The following is a 21,522-nucleotide window of genomic DNA, read 5'->3' as shown; positions in this document are numbered from 1 at the left end:
TGGAAAGCAATTGAGTGGGCATGACTTATTTGTGGTAGATCCAGGTTTGCAGTTAGTCCTCCTCATTTGGTGTTAACAGCTCACACACAGATAGTCAGCTCCAGGAACTGAAAGAGAGGGTGATGGATTTGTCATTCTCTCGCCCCCACTCTGGTAGCATGTTGTTTTGGTTTGGTTTTTTTAAACTGAACATTGCATTTTATTCTTCAGCTTTGTGATCTTACCACTCCTCCTTAGGTTCTTATGGATACCTCCTGATGGCTTTAGGACTTTGGTGACCAGGTCTCTAAAGTTTTGTTGGCTAAACTTTTAAGTATAAATGAGCTGATCTGTGCTGTCAAAATGAATTCTTGCTCTTTTCTGGAGATTACCCATTCTACCGAAATTGCTCTTTTATAGAAGAAACCAGATGAAAGTAATATCCTACTGCTTTTCATGGTCTATAGAAACAATTTTTAAAATTCAATTTTTCTCCTCCAGTATGGAGGTTACTGAGGTTTTTCTCTCAAATGCTTGTGGTCAAACACATCTTATTACTACAGATTTGTTAAGAGAGGGATGTTTTTCAGTGCAAAGACCAGGGAGATTTGATACAAATGTTGGTCCACAGTGTCAGTTGAACAACTGCTATAGAGGTTTTCTCTACAGTGTTAAATTTTGGAGCCCAGTTTCCAGCCCAGGCATTAACCTCCCTGCCTTCCTCCTTAAGAAAATTTCATTGCCACTGGAAGAGGTTCACTCTGGCTTAGAGTGACCCATAGAAGGGGACTGAGTTTCATGTGGTGTGCTAAGTCTTGCTTTTGGCTTTATATCTAGGATCATTGTTCTTTATAATGTTTGTTCTGTTTTATTAATCCATGGGAGCCAAGGGTAACTGCACTGCCAAAGTTCTTGCATATGTTAGGGCATGTAGGATTTGATTTCTTTTGAAAAACGGACTGTTAAAATTGATTGTGTGCGGATGTCAGTGCTTACTGCTTGTGATATTATCCACCTAACTCAGGGATGGAAATCATGGAATTTTACCCAGAAGGTTAGAAAAAGGCATTGGGCAACTTGGAGGGAAGGGCACCTCTGCGTTTGTGTGTAGGCATGTGTAGGTGTTGCAAATAAAAGCAACAATTAAATCGAACAAGTAATAATAATCAGAAAGATGTGCTAATGCAGAGCCAGAGAGGAAAAAGTGGAGCAATGTTCATCAATTGACAATGAAATGCTACCAGGCATAAGAACATTTAAGGCTCTTTTTAGCTGTCGGTTCAGCTACTGCATAAATTTTAGCATGTGAGTAATCCCATCAGGGTAGGCACGGTCTTAAGCCTTGATAGGATGGGGCCCCCAGGTCATTGTACGCCTGTCTATTCAAGGTGGCAGAATTTGGTTTCAAGACAAACGTGCTTGTGTGGGTGTTAGGAAATTCTGGGTCTGTGACAGTCTGACTGCTAGTCTGCTTCTGATTTTTTTTCTTATAATATTATTATTATTCTGTTCATAACAACAACAAAAAAATTACTAACTGAGCTTGATGTTCTTAGCTGCCAAGTTTATTAATCTGTGGATTTACAAATCAGTCTAGTAACTTGAAATGTGCAAAATCACACAGGATGAAGAATTTCTCTCTCTCCATTCCTAACAATTGCCACCCCTGATTTTTTTATTTCAATGGAAGTATTTTTTTTTTTCCTTTGACCGTGTGTTTTTGTTCAAGGATCTGATAATTACATGCTTGGAGATGATGGCTTTTCAAAAGCATCTTTCCCAGCAATTTTCAACTGGAGATGTGGATAAAAATATCTCCCCATTTTTTATCAGAAATGTTTTCAGTAATGTGCAATTATGAGCTCTGCCTTCATTCAATTCATCCTGGAAGAATTTGCTTCACAGGGACATTCGTTTCCTAGCTGCTGTAGATGCCAGCATAGTTGGCAGCTGCAGGTTTTGTGGGGAGGAGGGAAAAGAAAGGCCCAGAAATTAAAATTGCTGTGAAGTAAATTGATCTCAACTCCTGGAAACCATGAAAAGATGGAATCTCATACTTTTTTGTTAAATCATTGTAAAAGTGCTTTGCATGTCAGTCCCAAAATGGCCCTGTAAATTATTTAGTGTTGCTGAGAGATGAAGAGATGATCCATTTCATCACTCCTCACAACTGATCTGTTTCTTACTGTGCAGGTTCATGTTAGCAAGGTGGAAGGCATTGTGGTTTTCTTCCCAGCAGTACTCCAACTTCCACCCTTAATATAAGATTAACACTTCTGTGGTTTGTCATAATGAAGCTTTGAGGTGGGAACTGGCTCAGGTCTGGGGAGAACAGCATTGGTGAGAAGGTCTGAGAAGCAGTTTCAAAAGCATAAACATGTTTTTGTCCTGCCCCCAGAATGCCTCCAATCTGCAGCCCAGCAGCCCCCAGGAGAAGGGGGGAACTTGGGGCACCATCTCTGCAGGTTCAGCCTCAGCTGATCCCTCTGCAGCAGTGAAGCCATGCAGGAGAATCAGGGGGATGTGAGTCTGAGGTAGGAATGGACTACATGGGGTCCTGGGATAGAGCCACAGAGGTATGCCTGGAATCAGTGGGAAGATGCTCAAGGATGTGCAGATCTGGATGAGACAGCCCAGATGACTTGTAAACCTTGTACCTGTGGAGGTAAAATCAGAGTGATGTTAGAAGAGCTCAGAGACAGAGGGTGCTCATTGCTTCATTCACTCATTGCTTCCTATTTTCCTCCAAACCCAGGTGGCACTCTGTGGTCCATTGCTCCCTTGCCTGTCTGTGGTGCAGCATGTGGATCTTCTCCCTGCCATTCCCAGCTCTTTGCTGCTGTAGCCAGGCCATGGGAGGTGACTGCTGCCGTCAAGGTGGTGGCAAATACCACCCAGCTCCAGGCTGGCTGCAGAGACTGTCGAGAGATAGGTGCTGTGATTTGTGAGGCTGGGCAAGAGGCTTGAGACAACAGAGAAAATTCTGTTATTAATAATAATAATAATAATAATAATTTCAAAAAATAATTAAAGAAACTCCTCTTCCCCCTTGTATTTCAATTTATCCCAAATCTTTTCACTCAAGCAAGCTCGGCAGAGGGGCCCCATCACTTAGAGGGGGAATAAGCATTCACCTTACAGGAACTAGAGAACAAAATGTTTGGAAACTGTGGTGGAGGTGGGCGAGCAGAGCTTCACTGGCTTTCCCTCCTTTGTAAAGGACCCTTTATAATTCAGCAGCTGACTCCAGCAGCGTCATGAGCTATAATAGGCAATTAGCTCCTAGCAGATTTATGTGACACTGTGTTTTATAAGCAAACAGTCATGTGTGTTTAGTCATTAAATGGACCTGCTGTATCTGACATTCACTGAGACAATCTCCTCCCCCTCACCTCCCTGAGCACACACTCAGCTCTCCTGCAGCAGTGTGGACACACAGACATCCATACTTGTGTGAAACTGGTGGAAATGTATCAGCAGCAGCTGCCTTTAGTTCTGGCATGCAGTGGCAGGTGGTAAACTTTTGGCAATATTTGCTTTTGGAGAATCCAGACTCCATCTGGAGGTTAGAGAGGTGGGAATGGGAGATGCCTCATGCAGGATGTCCCCCCACAATCCTGAGGACCCCTGGTGAGGTGAGGGGCTGGATGGGCACTTGCACTGCGCCCTTCCAAGGACTGGCATCCAAGTTTTTGCAGTGAATGCCAGTCCACTGACATCCACTTCTCCAGACTTGGAAAGTAGTCAGGTTTAGTATTCATGGTTAATTTTAGATATACCTGTGCATGCAGCTCTTCCACACATCCATTACACACTCTGCAGAACCTGCTGGTTTTAATTTTTATTAGCACAAGTGCCTTGTTGAATCAAAATTAAGTGGGTATTTGGAAGCATAATGTGAAGCATTACATTTAATGGTCTGTGTTCCTGCCTGGAGAAAGGCTGTCACATGCATCTTCTCTCTTCCCAAGGCTCTGCAGTCTTTAGCTACACCTGAATTTTCCTGAGTTCATTGCTACTTCCTATTGTCTGTAAACTGTAAAACTCCCAGCTGCAACCATTCAGGTGTGTGCTGCACCTTTTCAGATGTAGCCTCATTCTGCTGCACACCTGCCTGCCTTGTTTTGTGGTGTGTGGGGACAGGGCAGGTTTGGGGTGCAGCTGGAGCTGTGCTGCTGGAACTGCTCAGCCCAGCCCTGGGAGAGCTCCTGTGCCTCTCCTCTTCTTATCCAGGTTCCCTTGTTCAAAGGGAAGCAGGTGTCTGCCTGGGGCAATGCAAAACTGACTTTTCCTCAGTCCTAGGCATGAGTCTGCCAGTGCCTCTGGTGTTTGTGATGGCTGGGAGAGCTGGGACTCTCACCAAATTGCAAGTGCTGTTTTAACCAGTGTCCCCATTTCCCAGCCTGAGGCTCCTTGTGGCCATACCTTGCTCCTGGCTAATCCTTTGATTGCTGTGGTTTTAGGTTTCAAAAAAGGGCAAGGGAAAATTAACCCACTGAACTATGGGGCATGAATTCTTCACAGAGCAGGATTTCCATGTGAAAATCTCAAGGCTGTCTTGGCTTACAGGTACTCACAAGAAACATCTTTGTGAGCTTTTCAGAGGCTCACAGAGCGCAGGTTGCAGCATTTTGTTCTGAATTTCACCAGGAGTTTCCATGTCTTTTGTGAATTCTCATGCCGGCTGAAGTTGAGACTGGGTTCTCCACCTGTTTTGTTTCACCTGTGTGATATAAAGCAATTGGAAACCAGCACAGCAATTTGCATTAAGGCAGCCATGGAAAACAGCTGGAATACATTAGTGACTCTGCTGGAGCAGGGTCTCATCCATCTTTCATACTGAACAGATGCTTGCTTTCACTGAAGTGGTGCTGTGCTGATCTTTGACATCAGCCTGTTTGGAGGCTGGGAGGTTGGCAGAGTCTGAAGCCAAGTCAAGGCTTAATGGGAAGCAAGAAGTGGGCAAACACAAGAGCTGAGCTTGTTGGAAGCAAGATTTAATGGGCAATGCAGGCAAATTTTGAACAGCTGGTTTGATGAATTTAGGCTGCACCAGTTCCAACATCAAATAACTTGGAGCTTTCATATTTCATCTTGTTGTCCTGCTAAATCTGATATTCCCTGACTCTTTGATTTCTCTCCTTCTCCTTCCTTCCTTTCATTTTAAGTCAGGCTCTTGCTTACTCTTTCTTTAGTCATTTAGCTATAAGCTTACTCCATCTCTCACACAGCTCCTGTGAATCCTCCTGACACAGTCTAGGATAAATCAGCTTGGGCTCATACATGGGCCATTGCATAAGAGCTGGTTTGTGTGTCAGAGTCTAAAATCTACATATGTTTAGATCAGTCCTGAAGTGGGAACATCTGTATGTATTAATATATAATGGCTTTTACCACATGAATGAATAATCCAACTCCCACGATTTGGTATTTACTTTTTTTGAAACATTGCTACTTAGCTGAACACTGAGGGAGAATCACATTTATGGGAATTAAGTCTTAGTAAGGTTTAGCAGTGCTTCGTGGATAAGCTGGAAACAAGTCTAAATGGGGTGCCAGAAATCTTTCTTTTAAAATAGTTAATGCTGTCTGGAATTTCTTCCTTATTTTTTGACTCCCACTGGCTTTTAAGCACTTTGCATCAAAATGCAGTGCAAATCTGGGATAAAGCACCTGATTTGCCACCTACTGCATTAAATGTCTTCCCTGTGATGTCACCTTCCTGCAGCACTAGCTGTCTTTGCAGTGCTAAAATAGTTCCCAAACCTTGGGGGCTGCGCTGTGAGCTGGGGGCTCCAGCTGGGGCATCACCCTATTGCTGGCAAACCTGGCTGTGAGATGCTTTAGTGCACTGGCCCATGGGATGATGCAAAAAGCTGTTGGAGATAAGTTTTACCTGAATCTATTTGCTCACTTCACACCTTGATCCCTGGCTCATGCTTTTATTAAACGTTACTGCACTGAAATGCACATCTTTTGTTGCCTGATTTGCCAGTGGTTGTTTTTTGTTTGTTTGTTTTGTTTTGTCTTGTTCTGCTGTTTTTGTCTTCCTGTGGTTTGCAAGGGATTTCTTATTGCTGTTGGCTCTGAAATTGATGCATACCACAGATGGACCTGTATCAGTCTCAGCCACCTCTTGAACTGGCGCTGTAAATCTCACAGATTTGATCCTTCATTTAATTTTCTGTGCCTTTCCTCTGAGTCAGAGCAGACTTGTAATTGGGAGCAGAGAGAGGGTGCTAACCTGGATATGTGGTAGGGTGACCTTCTTTGAAAAAGCCCTCCTGGGCTCCCCTTGCCCACCCCTTGTTGTATCTTGCTGGTACAAGTGTTGCTTATGTCAAACGGATGAGATCAGCAGGGAAGCAAGATGTGATTTGCTTTTCCAGAAGCAAAAAGAAGGGGCTTTTCCCAACTCATCTAAGGAGCTGTGTTTTCTGAAATGTTTCCTTAAGCTTGCTTTACCTCTCTTCAGTTGGTCTCCACATAGACTGCTGTAAGTTTAGAGGTGCTAAAATTTTGCCTGCGCTCTTTGGGGCACGTAATTTACTTTTGTAACAAGGACTCCCTTTAAAGTACTATAGGAGTAAAACAAAAACAGACATTTCAACTGTAGCTAAGTCCCTCTTTGTAAAGGATTACGAGGCTGAATGTTGGCACAATGTCTTTTTGCCACCTCATCTTCCCTGTCTGGTGAAGAATCCAGTGGTTTTTCCTTTGCTTTGTCTACTGCTTGTCACAAGAGATTTGCTTTTGACAATTTGCCTGCTGAACTGGGAAAAGTTATCTGTCTGTAGCAAAGCCCAGAATTAAAAACTCTTGTCTCAAGCCCCTAATTTACAAACTCCAGGATATCCAGTGATAGTTTTCAACACTCCCGCTTCTATTTCAGAACTCATGTTCTGTTTTTTTACCTCCTATCCAGGTATAGATGGGGAAGTGGGTATTCCAGTTTTCCTCTGTTTGAAATTAAACATCTTTTCACCATAAAAAATGTAGCTCAGGGAACCCTGTCAGTCACTGCTTTTTGTCTCTGCTGCAGTAATATTGATGTATCCTTCTGCTTCATTTCAGGTGGGATCTTCAGCTTTGAGCTGGTCTAAACTGCAGAAAATATTTATTATGGGCAAAAATTACCCTTTCACTGAACTGTGATATTTCTTTTCAGCCAATTTAATCCCAAATGGCACCTTCACCTGTTTTGTTTTGGATTTTTTTGTAAGACTGGGTTGTGACTGAGCCATTCAACATCTAGTCTCTCTCCCTGCATAATACAGTTCAAAGAGCTTAGTTCCTGTGAACCATCCTCTGAATTGCCTAAGGGCTGCCAAATGATTCTGAGAAAGATGCCCATCCATCATGCCAAGACATTCTGTAACACAATGTCCAGGTGGTTAATTCTTTGCATTCAGTGAAAAGAGAGGACACGCACATATTCTAACATCTAGGATGCATCTATAGCTTCCCTTCTCAAATTCTGGCTCTGTAGCTCTGCCCTGAAGGGTTCTGTGCTCTCCTGCCAGGCTCATACACCAGACCATATTGCCTTCTCCCTTCTCTTCAGTACAGCCCTACCTTGTACTTCTTAAACTCCTCTGCTCCCTGGAAAGTTAACAGCCTCTTGATTTAGCAGTTCTTTTGTAAGATCTTGGAGGATGAAAGACAACAAGTACCGTTTTTAAAGCAATCATAATAGGGATCAAAGGAGAGTTTGTAAAAGCAAAATAGGTGCAAGAATTTGCTATCACTATCACTGCAGCAAATTGATCTCCACTTCAGAAGATGGAAGTCCTGACTTCTCCCTGTTCTGTCACCCCCAAGCTGTTGCTTTGTGCTTCATGTTTCCACCCAGGCTGTGCATGAGAGTGCCCAGCTCTTGGCACTGCCAATGGCCCTTGAGTCTTGTCTCCCTGTCTCCTCCCTGGACCTCTGTGAGTCCAACCCCGGCATTAGATAAGACAGTAAAAACCCCAGCAAGATACCAAGATGAAATATATTTTAATATGGACATTGATAATGTTTTTGGCTTCAACCATTGATATATCAAAAAAATAAAAGCTTTTGCCTGCTAGGGTGTAGCTTTTGACAAGCTGCCTTAGTTGGAAGGCAGCTTGGAGCCAAACCCTGTGCAGTGAAAACATTCATGATGGTTTTCATTAAAGCAAACCTTGTTTTTTACTAACTCCAGGGTTTTTAAAGGAGTAAGTAATAGTGGCCTCTAGACTTAGGTGGCACCAGTGATTTGAGTGCTATAGTCTAATAAACTGACAGTACTTAATTTCATTTGATTGAAAACCCACAATAGAGCTGTCTTTTATTATTTGATTTTACTCCACAGTCACTTAGCATGGCATTTGGAGCTTGAAAGAAGGTAAGTCCTCAGGGTTTGGATTCAGCAGGCTGCATTTCTTATCCACCTCCATATTTAAGAAAGAGTTTGGAAGCTTACTTGGAGTTTATAGGGAGAATTGATTCCCTTGCCAGCTAGGATTTACTGCTGCCTGCTGCTTAGATTAATAAATCCAGTTGTATCTAGTGAGGCATTCTTCCTTGGGAATGATGTTAGAATTTATTGGTAATTTCTCACCATATTACAATTGCTAACTTGGATAATTTCCATGAAAGATCAGTCTGAAAATGTATCTTATTCCCCATGAATTTTTACTCTTGAAAGTTAGTTTCTTCAGATAACACAATCAATATATCAGCAATATTTCATCTTTCTGGTTTAGTGTTGGACTGTCCCCAGTACATTCTACGCTGCTAAATAAGAGAAATTGCCAGATTGACTGGAAAATGTAACTTTAATAACATCATTTCAGGCACTAAAACCATTTAGAAATAATAATCTCATGGAGTTGCTTTTTGCACTATCCTTGTCTCTCATGCACAGAATTACTGTGGATGCTCTGTGTGAGTCTGTGTGTGCAAACGACCTGCAAGGGGGTGAGGCACTGCAGGGCTTCCTCTGCCACTGGGTCATCCACAAATATAAACTGATGCAGCTGACTGAAAATGCCTGGGAGGATGAGAAGGATTGCTGGAAGTCTCTCTCCATTTTCCTCTTTTTATTTTTTAACACTAGAAATGCAAAACTTGCTGGGGATTGCTTAAGAAAAGTGAACAGGAGAGGGCCCAGTGAGTGAAGGGGGATCTTCTTGGTGTTGATGTTGTTAGAGGATTGTTAGGAAGAGATGGATAAAAGTGAAGATTCTTGGGTTTTGTTTGGGAAAAGCTATTTGTGCTGAAGATCCAGCCTGTGAAATCCCCCAAGCAGCTCTTAATAAGCCTAACTTAATGCACTAAATATATCCTCACTGGAATCAGGAAAGAGTCATCCCTGATGGTCTTAAATGAAAGAAACAAAATCACAGGCTACTTCAGAAGAACAACATCAGCTCCTCTGTGAACAGAAGAGCAAAGGAATGCTTCATTTCCAGCTGTTCTGCATCCACTATCCCTTGGTCTCCTCCCTACCATGCAAAGGAAAATGAGTGGTGGAGTTGGGCTAGACCTGGTTTGCACAACAGCTCTTCACTTTTCTGACAGCAATAACTTAGGTCTTCTCTACTCAAAACACATTTTTATTGAAAATTACAAGATTATAAACCTCTTTCAGACTGCACTCTCTCTCCCCCCTCCAGCTGATGGATTTTGGCCACTGGCTTCCAGAAGTGCAGAGGACAGTAGATGAACAGCATGAGAATTTAACTTTCATACAAAACCAGGAGAGACAAAAAAAGGAGCTGGTTTTAATTTTAATTTTTTTATTTTTTTTACGAGTATTTTTTCTTCCATCTCTCAGTACAGTTTGAGTGGCAATTAAGAACTGCTTCCAGGTCCTCTATCACAGAGTCTCTTGGATGGGCTGATTAGATAAAGTGATTCTGTGTTAGCTTCCAAAGCAATAATGAGAACAAACAATGCATTGTAGCAAGGTACAGAAAAGACAAGAGTGTAATGGCAGGTTGATTGTAGATTCTTAAATTGTGGGGTTTTTTTCCTTTTTTCCTCCCCCCCCCCCCCCCCCCCCCCCCCCCTTGGAATGTAATGTATTTAATGAAAACCATGAAAAGCACCAGATGTTGGCACTGCAGGCTGAGTCCAGCATTCATTCTTATCAGATGGGACTTGGATCAGTCCTTGAGAGGTGTTTAATATCTTGTGAAAGTTGATGTGAGTTAAACCTTACCAAAGCCTGGCTTTTCTGCAAAGTCAACTTAAATGGGCTTTGTGCACACAAAACTTGTTTACTAAAAGCAGAAACTCTTCCCACATCTTCATGCAAAACAGGAACCTTCCATCAGTGTTATCTGCTACAGTCTTGCAGGGGGTAAGAAATATGCTTTTATACCCCTTGGAAGCCAAGGGTCTGCTTGGTAACAGAGACATGTTCTGGCTCATATCTTGGTCCCATAAAGGCCACTGCTGTGCAAATAATTATCTACAGCATTTCAGTTGAAAATGATTGCTTGAAACAAATGGTTCCTTTAAAAGTAATCTTGGTTTCCTATTAAAAATTAAAAAAAAAAAAAGAACAAAGCACGGAGTTTCTGTTGAACAATAGGCTATTGTATTTTCCTAGAACTGACTTCTGTGAATACAGCAGCAGGTGTTATGAAATTTTACATGCCTGAGAAGGGTTGGTAGGTGAATGAATACAGAAGAAAAGAAGGAGAGATGTGGAGGGTGTGGGGAGGCGAATTTCATGCTGTGTCTATTGAGGAGAAGGAATTAAAAAGTACAGCTTCCTTTTGGAATATCTTTGAAGTTGGGACAAGTTCTTCCTTGCTCAGAAGCCAGGAGCAGAGCTACACAGGTGGATGGAAGAGCTGCCCCACCAGCCTCTGGTGGCACAAGAAGCTGCAGTTGGTGGACCACGTTCCCAGGCCAGGGTTGGGAGCACAGTGTCATTGCAGTAGGGCTGGCACAGGGACTGGCAGCAGGTTGAGAACAATTTTTTCCCCCAGAATTATCTGGGAAAATGGGATAAAGCTCAGTTGTTGTTTTGGGGGCAAGAGCCTTATTTCCAGCAAGGGTGTTTCTTGTACAGCATAGCTGTTTTCCTGGGCTGTTCACTCAGAAATTTGTGATGAGAGAAGTTAAGAGGAAGCTTCCCCGACTTCTAATTTGTGTCTAGGTGTCTCCTGAGTATGAGCTGGGAGGGGATTTGTTGCCAGTGAAGGGATAAATAAGAGGCTTTTCTTCACAAAAGGCAACCTCTGCAATTTTTACCAGATTTGTTGATACATGTATTTATGAAAGTAGGGAGGAGCTGCTCCCTAAATAACTTGGTCTGTTCCAGCCTGAGCTCACTGGTTAAGGGGAATTTTTTTTAATCTTCCTGGTGCAAAGGAAGGGAAAAACATTTCAAAACACTGCTTGACTTTGGATTAGTGCTGTGGGAGAGTCACATGGAAGGTGCCCTGGGCTGAGGGAAGGGCTAGAGCTGTGGTGGGTTTTTCACGGGCATTCTTCAAGCCCACCCCACCTTCTGAAGAATAAAAAGTGAGGAAACCCTGGGCCCTTTCAGGGTTGGGTTGGGATTTTTGTTTGTGGTGGTTTGGTTTTTTTTTTCTTCTTTTTGTTTGTTTTTGTTTTTCATGCAGCAAGCTAAAATCAGTGTGATGAAAATGAAATTGTGGTGCAGAATCCTAAAGTAGAAGTGACTTTGTTTTCTTGTTTTAAGCACAGGAGTATGGACTATCTTGTCTAATGACTTAGTGTATTTGTTGCTGTGTGCTTGGATTAGTTTTATGCAGGGCAGGATTATGCTTTAGCTCAGCTTTTCCAGTATTCCAGGAAAAGCAGTCTAGAGATCACTGATAGATATGTTTCATCTGTTTCTTGGGGTTCTATTTATTTATTTTCTTTAAGTTTAATGATACAGAGCCAAAGCACTGTATTTCTAGAGATGGGAAAAGACCTGAGCAGCTGTACTGGTTATAGTGAGCTCATACAGATTTTCCAAGGGCCTGAGGAGCTGTGGATTTAGATGGGCAGAAGAAAATTCAAGTTACCTGCTGAGGAAGGCTTGGGGAAGGTGGGATCCTTCATGCAAACAGCGCCTTGTCTGAAGCAAACACGTGGGAGGAGCTCTTGCTCTGCAGTGAACTTTGTAATTAAGCAGTTTCAGGAAATCGTGCAGTCTGTAACAGTATTCAATGCACTTTTTGTTACCCTGTGCTGGGCGCTCTGGATCTGCCAGCCTCCCATGTTAAAGGCTAAGTGCTTTGGAGATGGGAGGCCACCACTGTGCTGCTCTTGTGCAGAGCTGACACTGACACTGCTGTCCCCATCCTGCTGTGGTGGTGCTGAAATAACCCAAAGTGCTCTGGGGAGTAGTGCTGGAGGGACAGCTGGCTACAGCCTTGCAATCCAGCCCAAATCCATCACTGGTGCATGAGATGCCTCTGGCTGTGCTGCCATGTGGAGTGCCAGCCTGGGGAGAGTGGGGAGGATTGTGTTACTGTCCTCCTCTGATGATGGTCCAGCCCCTGGCCAGGCTGTTGTGGGGGCTGTGTCCTGGGTGAGCTAAAAACAAATTTCAGATTCAGAATGGGTGTGCATGGATATACCACTTTCCCCTTCCCCTCCTTCTGGTAATATATCAACTTTTTAAAGGTGGTGAGATGCCTAAAGATGCAGCTAGATGATTATAGTCTGTTTTTGAAATACATGTCTGCATCTTCAGGCACTCAGAGATCTTTAAAATCCCAGGCACTGGATGTTTTCTCCCAGAGCCACAGTTTGAATCATCACTGGTTGCCTGACCCACGCTCGTGTACCCTCGGCTGCTCTTTGCCTGATTACAGATAAATGCCTCCCTTGATTTACAGAATTAACTCTCCTCAAAATGGATCAAATTGCAATTAGTTTTAGTCATTTGGATTTCTGCTTCCAGCCCCATGCTTTTATTCTTGCAAAAAAATACCGGCTTGCCTTAGCGTGAACAACTTTTGGTTCTTAATGCTGGTTTGGTATTCATTTCCCTAAACAAGGAATGCAATTACCCTGTAGCAAAATAACTGTCTCCAACTGTCTTTTTTCCATTAAACAAATGGGAGGTTTTACCTCTTGGTCTTCCCATAAGATTAATGCACTTTCTCTGCAGGAACTGTCTTAAAGTGATCCAGGAATCTGAACAACTTGCATACAGCAGTCTAATTGTCACAGAATCTGATTTAGCCAATGCTCATTTTCATTAAGAAGTGATCTCGGCTAATAACAGAGACTAATAGCTCTTCTAAATGAATAAAACCCCAAACTTTCATTTTTTCCCCCCACAGGCAGGGATAATGAACTCCTAAATCAGTGCTTATTCCAAGGAAGCTTTTTTCCCCCCATTTTAACCGTTTGGCTTGGCAGCTAACTGATGTCAGGAGATCCTGGTGCCTGTGCTTGCAGGGATAGTGGAGTCTGCCCTGACTGTCCTTTATTCCTGCCCCCCAGCTAAAGCATGGAGATTTTTCCTGCTCCTTTTGTCTGTCCAGTTTGTTTTTGAAGGAATGAGATGGGGATTCTCTCTTATTTACTGTCAGTGTACATGGTACACAGTACACTGATGTGTATCACTGTTCTGCACTGCTTCTGCAGGGGAGGAGAGTTCAAAGCTCTGTGGGAAGGTGTGGGGACTCAGAAGTTCTCTCTCTGGTGTTATGTAAATAGTAAGGCATGTAAATAGTAAAAACTATTGTTAAAGACTTACAGGAACCTTGTATGTTGCCACAGATTCCCATCAATACAGGGATCAATATATGGAAAGTGTTGCAATCTCACTTTTATTGAGGGTTTTATGCACTTGGTGCGCTTTTCTGAAAGGTCTAGAGCCAGCATTACCATCACTGCTTGAAAACCATCAATTACACAATCTTTTTTTGGAAGATTTCTGGCCCTCTTGCTGTGAGAGAAAAAGCTTGATAAATACAACTCTTAACAGCTCCAGCACGGATTGCTTGCAAAAAGAACCTGCATGGGATATAAAAAGAGAGTTACTTTCCCAGTTTTAAGGAGAAGAGAGGTTCATGGATTTTCAGTGCTTGGGTTGGTGCTGCAGTTTTGGCTGACTGAGCAATCAAGACTGGTTAGCAGCCTCACCCCCAAACCAGTGCTGTGGTAGGCAGAAGAAGTTATTGAGAGCACAAAAAGCAGTTCCTTTATTAAAAAAAAAAAAAAATGTAACCCCTTGCACAAACAAAACAAAAAAGTTCATAAAAAGTGATTCCATTATTACCAGCTTGAGTGGCAGTGCAGGAAATCTGCAAATGAACAAAGAGCCGTGCACAGGCAGGGATGCTCTGCAAGCAAATGCCAGTTCCCATTTCAGCAGGCCACATGTGGCAGCCTCCTTTCCTGTTCAAACGTTTTAGCTAGATAATGAGGGGAAAACCCCAAACATTTTTCACATAATCCACTGAGTTTGGAAGGGAGGAGCAATAGGAGAAGGGTAGCTGTGGAGCTGATTATTTGCTGGCTGATGTGGCTGTCAGGAGAAGCGGCACAGGGCGGTGTTGCTAATTGCCGGCAGGGCCTGTAGCTCAGGTCACTGCTCTTGGCCACTTGGCTGCTGCTGGAATCCGTTGTTAATGCACAGACAACCTGGTTTCTTGCTCAAAGGGAAGCCAAGGCATGTTTGCCAACAGCTGTAGGGGTAGGGAGGGCAACCAGTAGCGAATTGGGGCTTCCTATCAACGCTGGTGGGGCTGTGATGGGGAAATGAAGCGCAGAAGGGTGTTGGTGCCTCTCTGGTCTGGGGCAGCGTGATTATGGGAAACAGATGGTTCTCTGCTTCAGTTTGCCAGCAGATTATGGAGCTGGCTTTGAACCATCTTGTGTGGTTTCCCAGGAATGCAGGGATCCCATTCACAGCAGAACCTCACTGCCTTGAGCGCGTTACCTGGGGGCAGAGCTGGCAGCAGGGCTCTCCTGCGGAGGGCAGCTGCATGCTGGGGTGGTCCTCACCATCTGCAGTGGCCTGTGGCACCAAAGGCACGCTGATGCTCCAGTGCCAGCAAAAAGTTCCAGCCCTGGGTGGCCCAGGGTATGTTGCAGGTGCCTTTTGCATGATCACCTCCGGTGTTGGAAAAGGAACCTTGCGCTGGGTTTCCTGAGTTTTAGGATTCCTCTTCCAATGTGCTGTTGCATTTGGGAAAGAAATAAAGGGTGGTTGTAGCTGTTGGGAATATGGACAGGGAGCACTTGGATTTGTCCTGCTGCTCTCCTGGGAATTGCCACCTTCCTTAATACACCCTTAATACACCCAAACCATCCCTGTTATCTGACTCTGCAGTTCTGCTAGGGATGAGGTGACAGAGAGAGGGGAAACCAGAATATTAGGAAAAACCTCCTGGTGAGAGAGACTAAGATTTTACACCATCTTTTTTCTGTATATGGGGAAAGTGGGCTGCCAGCAACTGAACATTGGGATTGAGTCCACTCTATACAGACCCTTGTCTTGAATGAGGCTGTATTAAGATTTTTGTTCACTTTGTATGGAATGGGACAAAAAATTCTTTGTACCTTAAATGTAACTTATTTGAGGGCTGTGGACAGGGATGAATGGATAAGGTTTTCAGTAACCTGTATTTATACTATCATGTACAGCTTCTAAACCTTCACAGCTACTGAAAAATTCAAGAATGTGGTCACTGAGAATGGGAGTTATTTGGTACTATATGGTTACTGGAAATTATTGATTGGAAAAGTGCCAGCTTTTTATGAAATGCCATAAAAATAGACATTTTAGATGGATGGAAATGAGATCTGCAAAAGCATGCTGCCTTCTCTGCAGATAAACTCTCTGATAACTCTGTAGCAGTCTTCCAATAGGACAATACAAAGATATTTAGATGCTTTAAATTTCAGCTAATGCTGGACAGTGTATTTACAGTGTATAATGCTATTCTCTCTTCACTCTGACTTTTTTTTCCTTTTAATCATTTAAAAGAGGGTGCTCTCTATATTGTACAGAGGCTAGAACAGCAGCTGGAAAAGGTGACTGAAATAATGGGATCTATAAGAATAGGCAATTTCACTCAAGTATAGTGATTTAGTGCCCTGTTAGTGTCCTGATGTATGACTGCATCTCCAAACACCGTAAGTTTTTTCACAAGCATAATGACAGGCTTGAAACTTGTGATACGAATGCCCCAGCTTTCTCTGTCCTCAGCTGTTCACATAATTACAGGAGTAAGGGAATTTTGGTCTTTTCTAGCAGATTAGCTCCAAGAAGAATAAATCAGATAGAGTTACTGCCTTCCTGTTTCCCTCTACAAGGTGGGAGTCCACGTGGTGCAGTGCAAAGCTGGGGCTGGTAATGTTTTTTCTTGCCTGTGGTTTGTGATACAGATGGGATTCCAATTTTGGTGTCATCAGGACAACTTCTAAAAGAGCTCTGGTTCAGTTGCTTGTGGCTTTTGGTACTAATTTCAGCTTCTGTGTTTGCTCTGCTCACAGATGATGGCCCTTACTCAAAGGGGAGCAAGGACTCTGGTGGGATGGACACAGCCCTGGTCTCCAGGAGGCAAAGCATCCCAGGTAAAGAAGGGGATCAGCTCCTGCTCCAAAACATTGGGGTATCCATTACAGTTTACCTGAATAACCCTGAAATGGGTAAAACCCCTCAAAACACTAATTTTTGGTGCACCTATCTGCAAGGCTTTTGTTGGAAGACAGAAATGGATGGTGGTAACCGGTCTCAGTGAGTGATGTGTTGCTGGTACAATCCCTGTCTTGTGTGGGCCTGTTGACAGTAGTTACAGGGAGCTGGGGAAGGACTTAATCCTGCACTGGACTGACACTCACAAAGAAGAAAGCAGCAGCAAAGGAGAGAGGGAAGAAATGCTGCCATAGCTGAGCTCATCAGGCAGGGAGGGAGACTGGCAGTGTCTGGCAAGCTTCAAATTCCCCACATCTGACTAAGTTTGTTTTGATATTTAGTCAGTCACAGCAAATTTTTGTGTGAGATGAACCTTCCCATGCAGAAACACCCCGGGGGCTGAAGAGGAAGTGGAGAAGTGGTAATTCATTTGCCTCTGCTGGCGCTGGGCTTCACGTGCCAGCAGCACTCCAGCAGGTCTGGATGGGCTGCCTTGGACAACTCATCTTCTTCCTAGGAAAGCCAGGGACTTGGTTTTGACTTCTGGCTGCTAATGACCAAGTCACAGGGTTGGTTTAATGTTTTCTAGGTAATGGGGAGGAAATGGGGCCCTTCTGCTATTGCTTCATCATTCAGCATTTGTTCCAGAGGATATTCAGCATCACACCACTGCAACACACCACTGTAGTGCAGCCCTGATGGGGAGAGCCAGTGCATCCAACAGCCCCAGCTCAAAGCATCTCAATGGGGAGGCAAAAATTCAGGTGTGCTCTTCCTGCCCTGGGATGCAAAGTGCAATCATATATGCCAGTAGAAGAAATCCAAATCTGCTCATATATGGTGCTTAAAGACTATGTCTCGACAGACCAGATCCTCCTTAACCAGTTCACTTTTACTCTGTGTGGGTCTGTGACAGTGGCAGTAGATTTATAGAAACATGGGTCAAAATTTCTTATGGCTGACCTTGATTGGTTGATCTCAGGGATCTGCCTTTTTTTGAAGCAGTAATTTCTCCTTGAACCCATAACAATGGGTAATTGCACTCTGGGAGTTCTCATTTTAAACACTTATCAAGGATCAAAATTAAACCTCGTTGAAAAGCTAATAATCTCCCCTTGTGGCACCATCTGTGTTGATCAGTCATGTCTGTAGTTGAGAGGAAATTTGCAGGATGGTGCCGGATGTTGTTCTTTCCAGCATGGCGGCAAGCCCCCCCAGGGTTCTGGCAGTCCCTGGGCTCCCGGGTTGGTGAATTGAAAATTAACTTACTGCAGCTGGCAAGGGATCAAAACTGAGTTTAAAGAGCAGAAGTATTATGGACCTGACATTTTTACAAGGAGCTGCCGGTGCCACATTAAATGGGTGCCCAGCAGTGCCTAAATGCCTGCCAGACTGGAGCTGGATTGCAAAGAGGTTCCCTACTCATGTTAATCAAGTGCACAGATTATTCTTGGAAGTGCTTTACAAAACAGGTCGTGCATGGCAGGGCTCTAAGTGAGCTGCAATTTCTGGTGTCCTGGTGGCTTTGAACAGGAGCAAAGTGCTGGTGATGAGGCACCACGGTGTCAATAGACCCCGTGTTTTGGATGGGTGCAGGAGGCCCTGCTCCAGCATGGATCTTCTGTGTCAATATGCTATTTAAGGGGCCCTGCCTTGCTCTGGAAGCCAGTGTGCGAGAGATTTCAAGTGTTCCCTCTCCAAACAGAGCATTTCATTTAAGCCTGGTAAGGTTTACTGTGTAAACAAGCACCTGGGCCATTTGCAACATGGGGGTTTTTGTCCACATCTGTGGGGCTGCTTTTAGTTGTGTGCTGCCAGTGCCCATCACCACCTTCTCCTCACAACCTTGGAGAAAGGCACCCTGTATGAGGGTGGCTGGTTTCCTCCTGTAAAATCATGGAAGATTTCAGTACACTGAGGTAGTGGAGGTGGATGGATAATGCTATAGACAAATTGTGTAAGAGGTTCTGAGAAGAGACTCGGACAAGGTGTGGATGTTTGCCCCAGGGCTACTCCCCCTTGGAGCAGAGTGTGAGGTCTGTTGTGTGCAGTATTTCAGAACTGCCTTTTGCCAAGTCTTTGGAGCTCTTGGTCTTTTCCTTGACTCTCCTGCTCACTTACTGCTCTTTCCATACCAAATCAAAAAACTGGAATAATTTAGGAACCCTGTTTTTGTAAAACCCAGACATGATCTGTGATGAGATCAAAACTAATACAGGGTTGGGCTTATATGTAGGTGCTGGACTGACAGGAGTGTTGTCTTGAACTAGAACAGGTAAAATGTGCACTGCCTGCAGCACCCAGAGAAGCAGCACTGGTGCAGCAGGTATGGTTGGGCACCCCCTGGACCCAGACCGGTGTCTGGTGACAGGCAGTGCATGTTGAACAGGTCATGGTGTCAAAGTGACTCATGTTTTCAATTCCAGCTGCAGATGAGGTGGTAGGAGGGAATTTGACTTGGACTAGGTGCAGATGGGTGAGCAAACTGCTGTGAGTGAAGGTCATGCCTCCCCTTCCACCCCCTGATGATGGGAGGATCTCACCTCTCTCCACATTGTGTTCTGTATCTCCCAATTATATTGATGTCTCATAATAGTTTTTTTAATCACAGTATTTTAAGATCCACCCTGTTTGGTCCATCCAGGCAGCTAGTGCAGGTCCATATCTCCCAGACCTGGCTGCAGGAGCATCCTCCTCCTGTGTAACTGTGACTACCTGACAGCTCTGTTAATGCCCTCCCCACTCTATATCAAATATAGTTCCTGAGGTGGTCTCCCTGAACCATTGCTGAGATCCCATCAGCCTGGTTTTGAATTTTTCTACTGCCTCCACCACCTTGAAACACAAGATTTTTACTCTCTCATAAGCCCATATTGCTCTGCCTTGTCTTCCTTGGTCCTGCCTGCCAGACCTGCATGCAAACATTGCAGTGGGTCTACCAAGACACACTTCTGTTTTACAACTTAACTTCAAATGAACAGAGGCTTTTTCTTCATGCTAGGTGTTCAAATCTACTTTCCCACTACCTGTAGGAAAAGGATGTTCTTGGGATTGAGGGAATGTGCCTTCCACTGAGTTGTTTGTCTTTATTCCCAATCTTTCAGAGGAGTTCAGAGGGGTCACAATCGTGGAGCTGATTAAGAAAGAAGGAAGCACCCTTGGTTTAACCATTTCAGGTGGCACAGACAAAGATGGAAAGCCAAGAGTCTCCAATCTGAGGCCAGGGGGACTGGCAGCAAGGTGAGAAATGGAAGTGGGGTGCAGAGAGCACAGCAGGAATAGAGAGGAATAGTCGCATGTTCCAGCTACTGAATGAATAGAGTTATAATTAAAGTAGCTGGCACCTAAGACCCTTTTTTCAAGTGCCCCAGAATGCAAAGTTGTTGCTTCAGGAAGTAGAACATGTTCTATTTTGAGTTATTTCCTATGCTCTGTGCAATTATGCTCTGAAATTTTTTGTGTGGATATTTGTGGTTCTGTAAAATTAGGCAGCCTTGTCAGGAGAGCTGTATGGTACAATACATCTTAATCAAGCTAAGTGGTTTAATATTGTATCTGTTCTGAATACTGAGCGTATAAGTAACTTTATTGGCTCAGAAAAGAAATGGGCAAAGAAAGGCTCCAAGAAGCAGGAAAAAGGAAAGAGTAATTGAACAATTTTGCAGAAAATAGGCAAAAGGAAAGATGTTTTCTCTTTCCCTGCTGGATTTTTTTCAGACAGCTCTTGGTGTGCTTTTCTTTGACTGATTGCTCTACATGAATGGGAACTGAGCAACAGCAGAGAGGTTGTGAATACGTACACTGCAATTGTTGCTGTACGTACAGATCTGAACACTTGCCACCAGGAAAGATAGATGGCTTCAATTCTAGCACTTCCCTCTGATAGCAGACACATGCAATCAGACAGCAGACATCAGTCCAGCATTGCTGGCTTGTTCAGAAAGTCCTACAGTTACCAGCCAGCTGGAGACTTTGTGCTACCACTGCTTTTTATTTCATTTCTTTGCAGGAGTGACCAGCTGAACGTGGGGGATTACATCAAGTCCGTGAATGGCATTAACCTGACCAAGCTGCGGCACGACGAGATCATCAGCCTGCTGAAGAATGTGGGCGAGAGGGTGGTGCTGGAAGTCGAGTATGAGCTCCCTCCAGCTGGTGGGTGCCTCTCAGACAATGCTGCTCTCCCTTCTTGGCTGCTTTTGTCCTGGGGTGCAGATGGACTTGCTTGTGCAGAGGTGCCACGGCCACGGCAGTGTCCAGGGGCGTTTTGCCGTTGCCTTCATCTGCTCGCACGGGCGGTGGAGGCTGCTGAGCTCTGTGCAGTCGGAGCAGAGCACTTTTTCCAGCACAGTGGGTGCCTGCTCATGCACACTGGCAGGGGATGGCTGATTAGGTCTGTCTTGCCTCGGAGTGACTTGACAGCACAGGCCAATCTGCCTCCTGATGCTGCTTCAGCTTCTCATTTTCCCTTTTGGAGTGTGGCTGCAAGAGGTTTAATTCAGTCTTTAACATGTATTACCAGATGCCCTTTTCTGAACTGTGGCAAGCGCTGTTAGTCCTCAGGATTCTTTGAAGTGTTACGTGTTTTTGGAAGGGAAACTGAAGCAATCTGCTTTCCAACTAAGGGGCCCTGGCAGAAGATGGCAAGCCCAAATAACAGGGCTTATGTCCTGTCATGGGAGACTATATGCTCTTGCCCCCATTTGTTTTGATGATTGATGTTTCTGGTTAAAACAAATTCCTCGATACAGTTTCGCATCACAGTCTTTCCATTGTGAATACAATCCCCCAGTTATTCCTCATTCATTTACCCAGATCAATCAGACAATGATTGGGCAGTAGAAATAGAACAACTAAAAATAAAATGACAGGAAAAACAAAACTAATGAAATCTAACATTTTGCCCCAGATAGAAAGATATTTTACACTTCAGAGCTTTGCTGTAG

The 21,522-nt window shown here is 44.0% G+C and overlaps 1 protein-coding gene across 2 annotated transcripts in view; it reads left to right on the top strand.

The window, feature by feature from the left end:
* The window catches only part of GRIP2 (glutamate receptor interacting protein 2), a gene marked incomplete at its 5' end in the record, with an annotated part of 246,061 nt that overhangs the window by 170,318 nt on the left and 54,221 nt on the right, over positions 1–21,522 (top strand). For both annotated transcript variants that reach the window (XM_084214653.1, XM_084214652.1), the window contains 3 exons: positions 16,435–16,515; positions 19,681–19,816; positions 20,586–20,731. In XM_084214653.1, the coding sequence (XP_084070779.1) occupies positions 16,435–16,515; positions 19,681–19,816; positions 20,586–20,731 (363 nt within the window). The remainder of the gene's footprint in view (positions 1–16,434; positions 16,516–19,680; positions 19,817–20,585; positions 20,732–21,522) is intronic.

Source organism: Fringilla coelebs, assembly GCF_963513975.1.
Source record: "Fringilla coelebs genome assembly, chromosome: 13".
NCBI lineage: Eukaryota > Metazoa > Chordata > Aves > Passeriformes > Fringillidae > Fringilla > Fringilla coelebs.
This window is presented reverse-complemented; position numbering and strand designations above follow the sequence as displayed.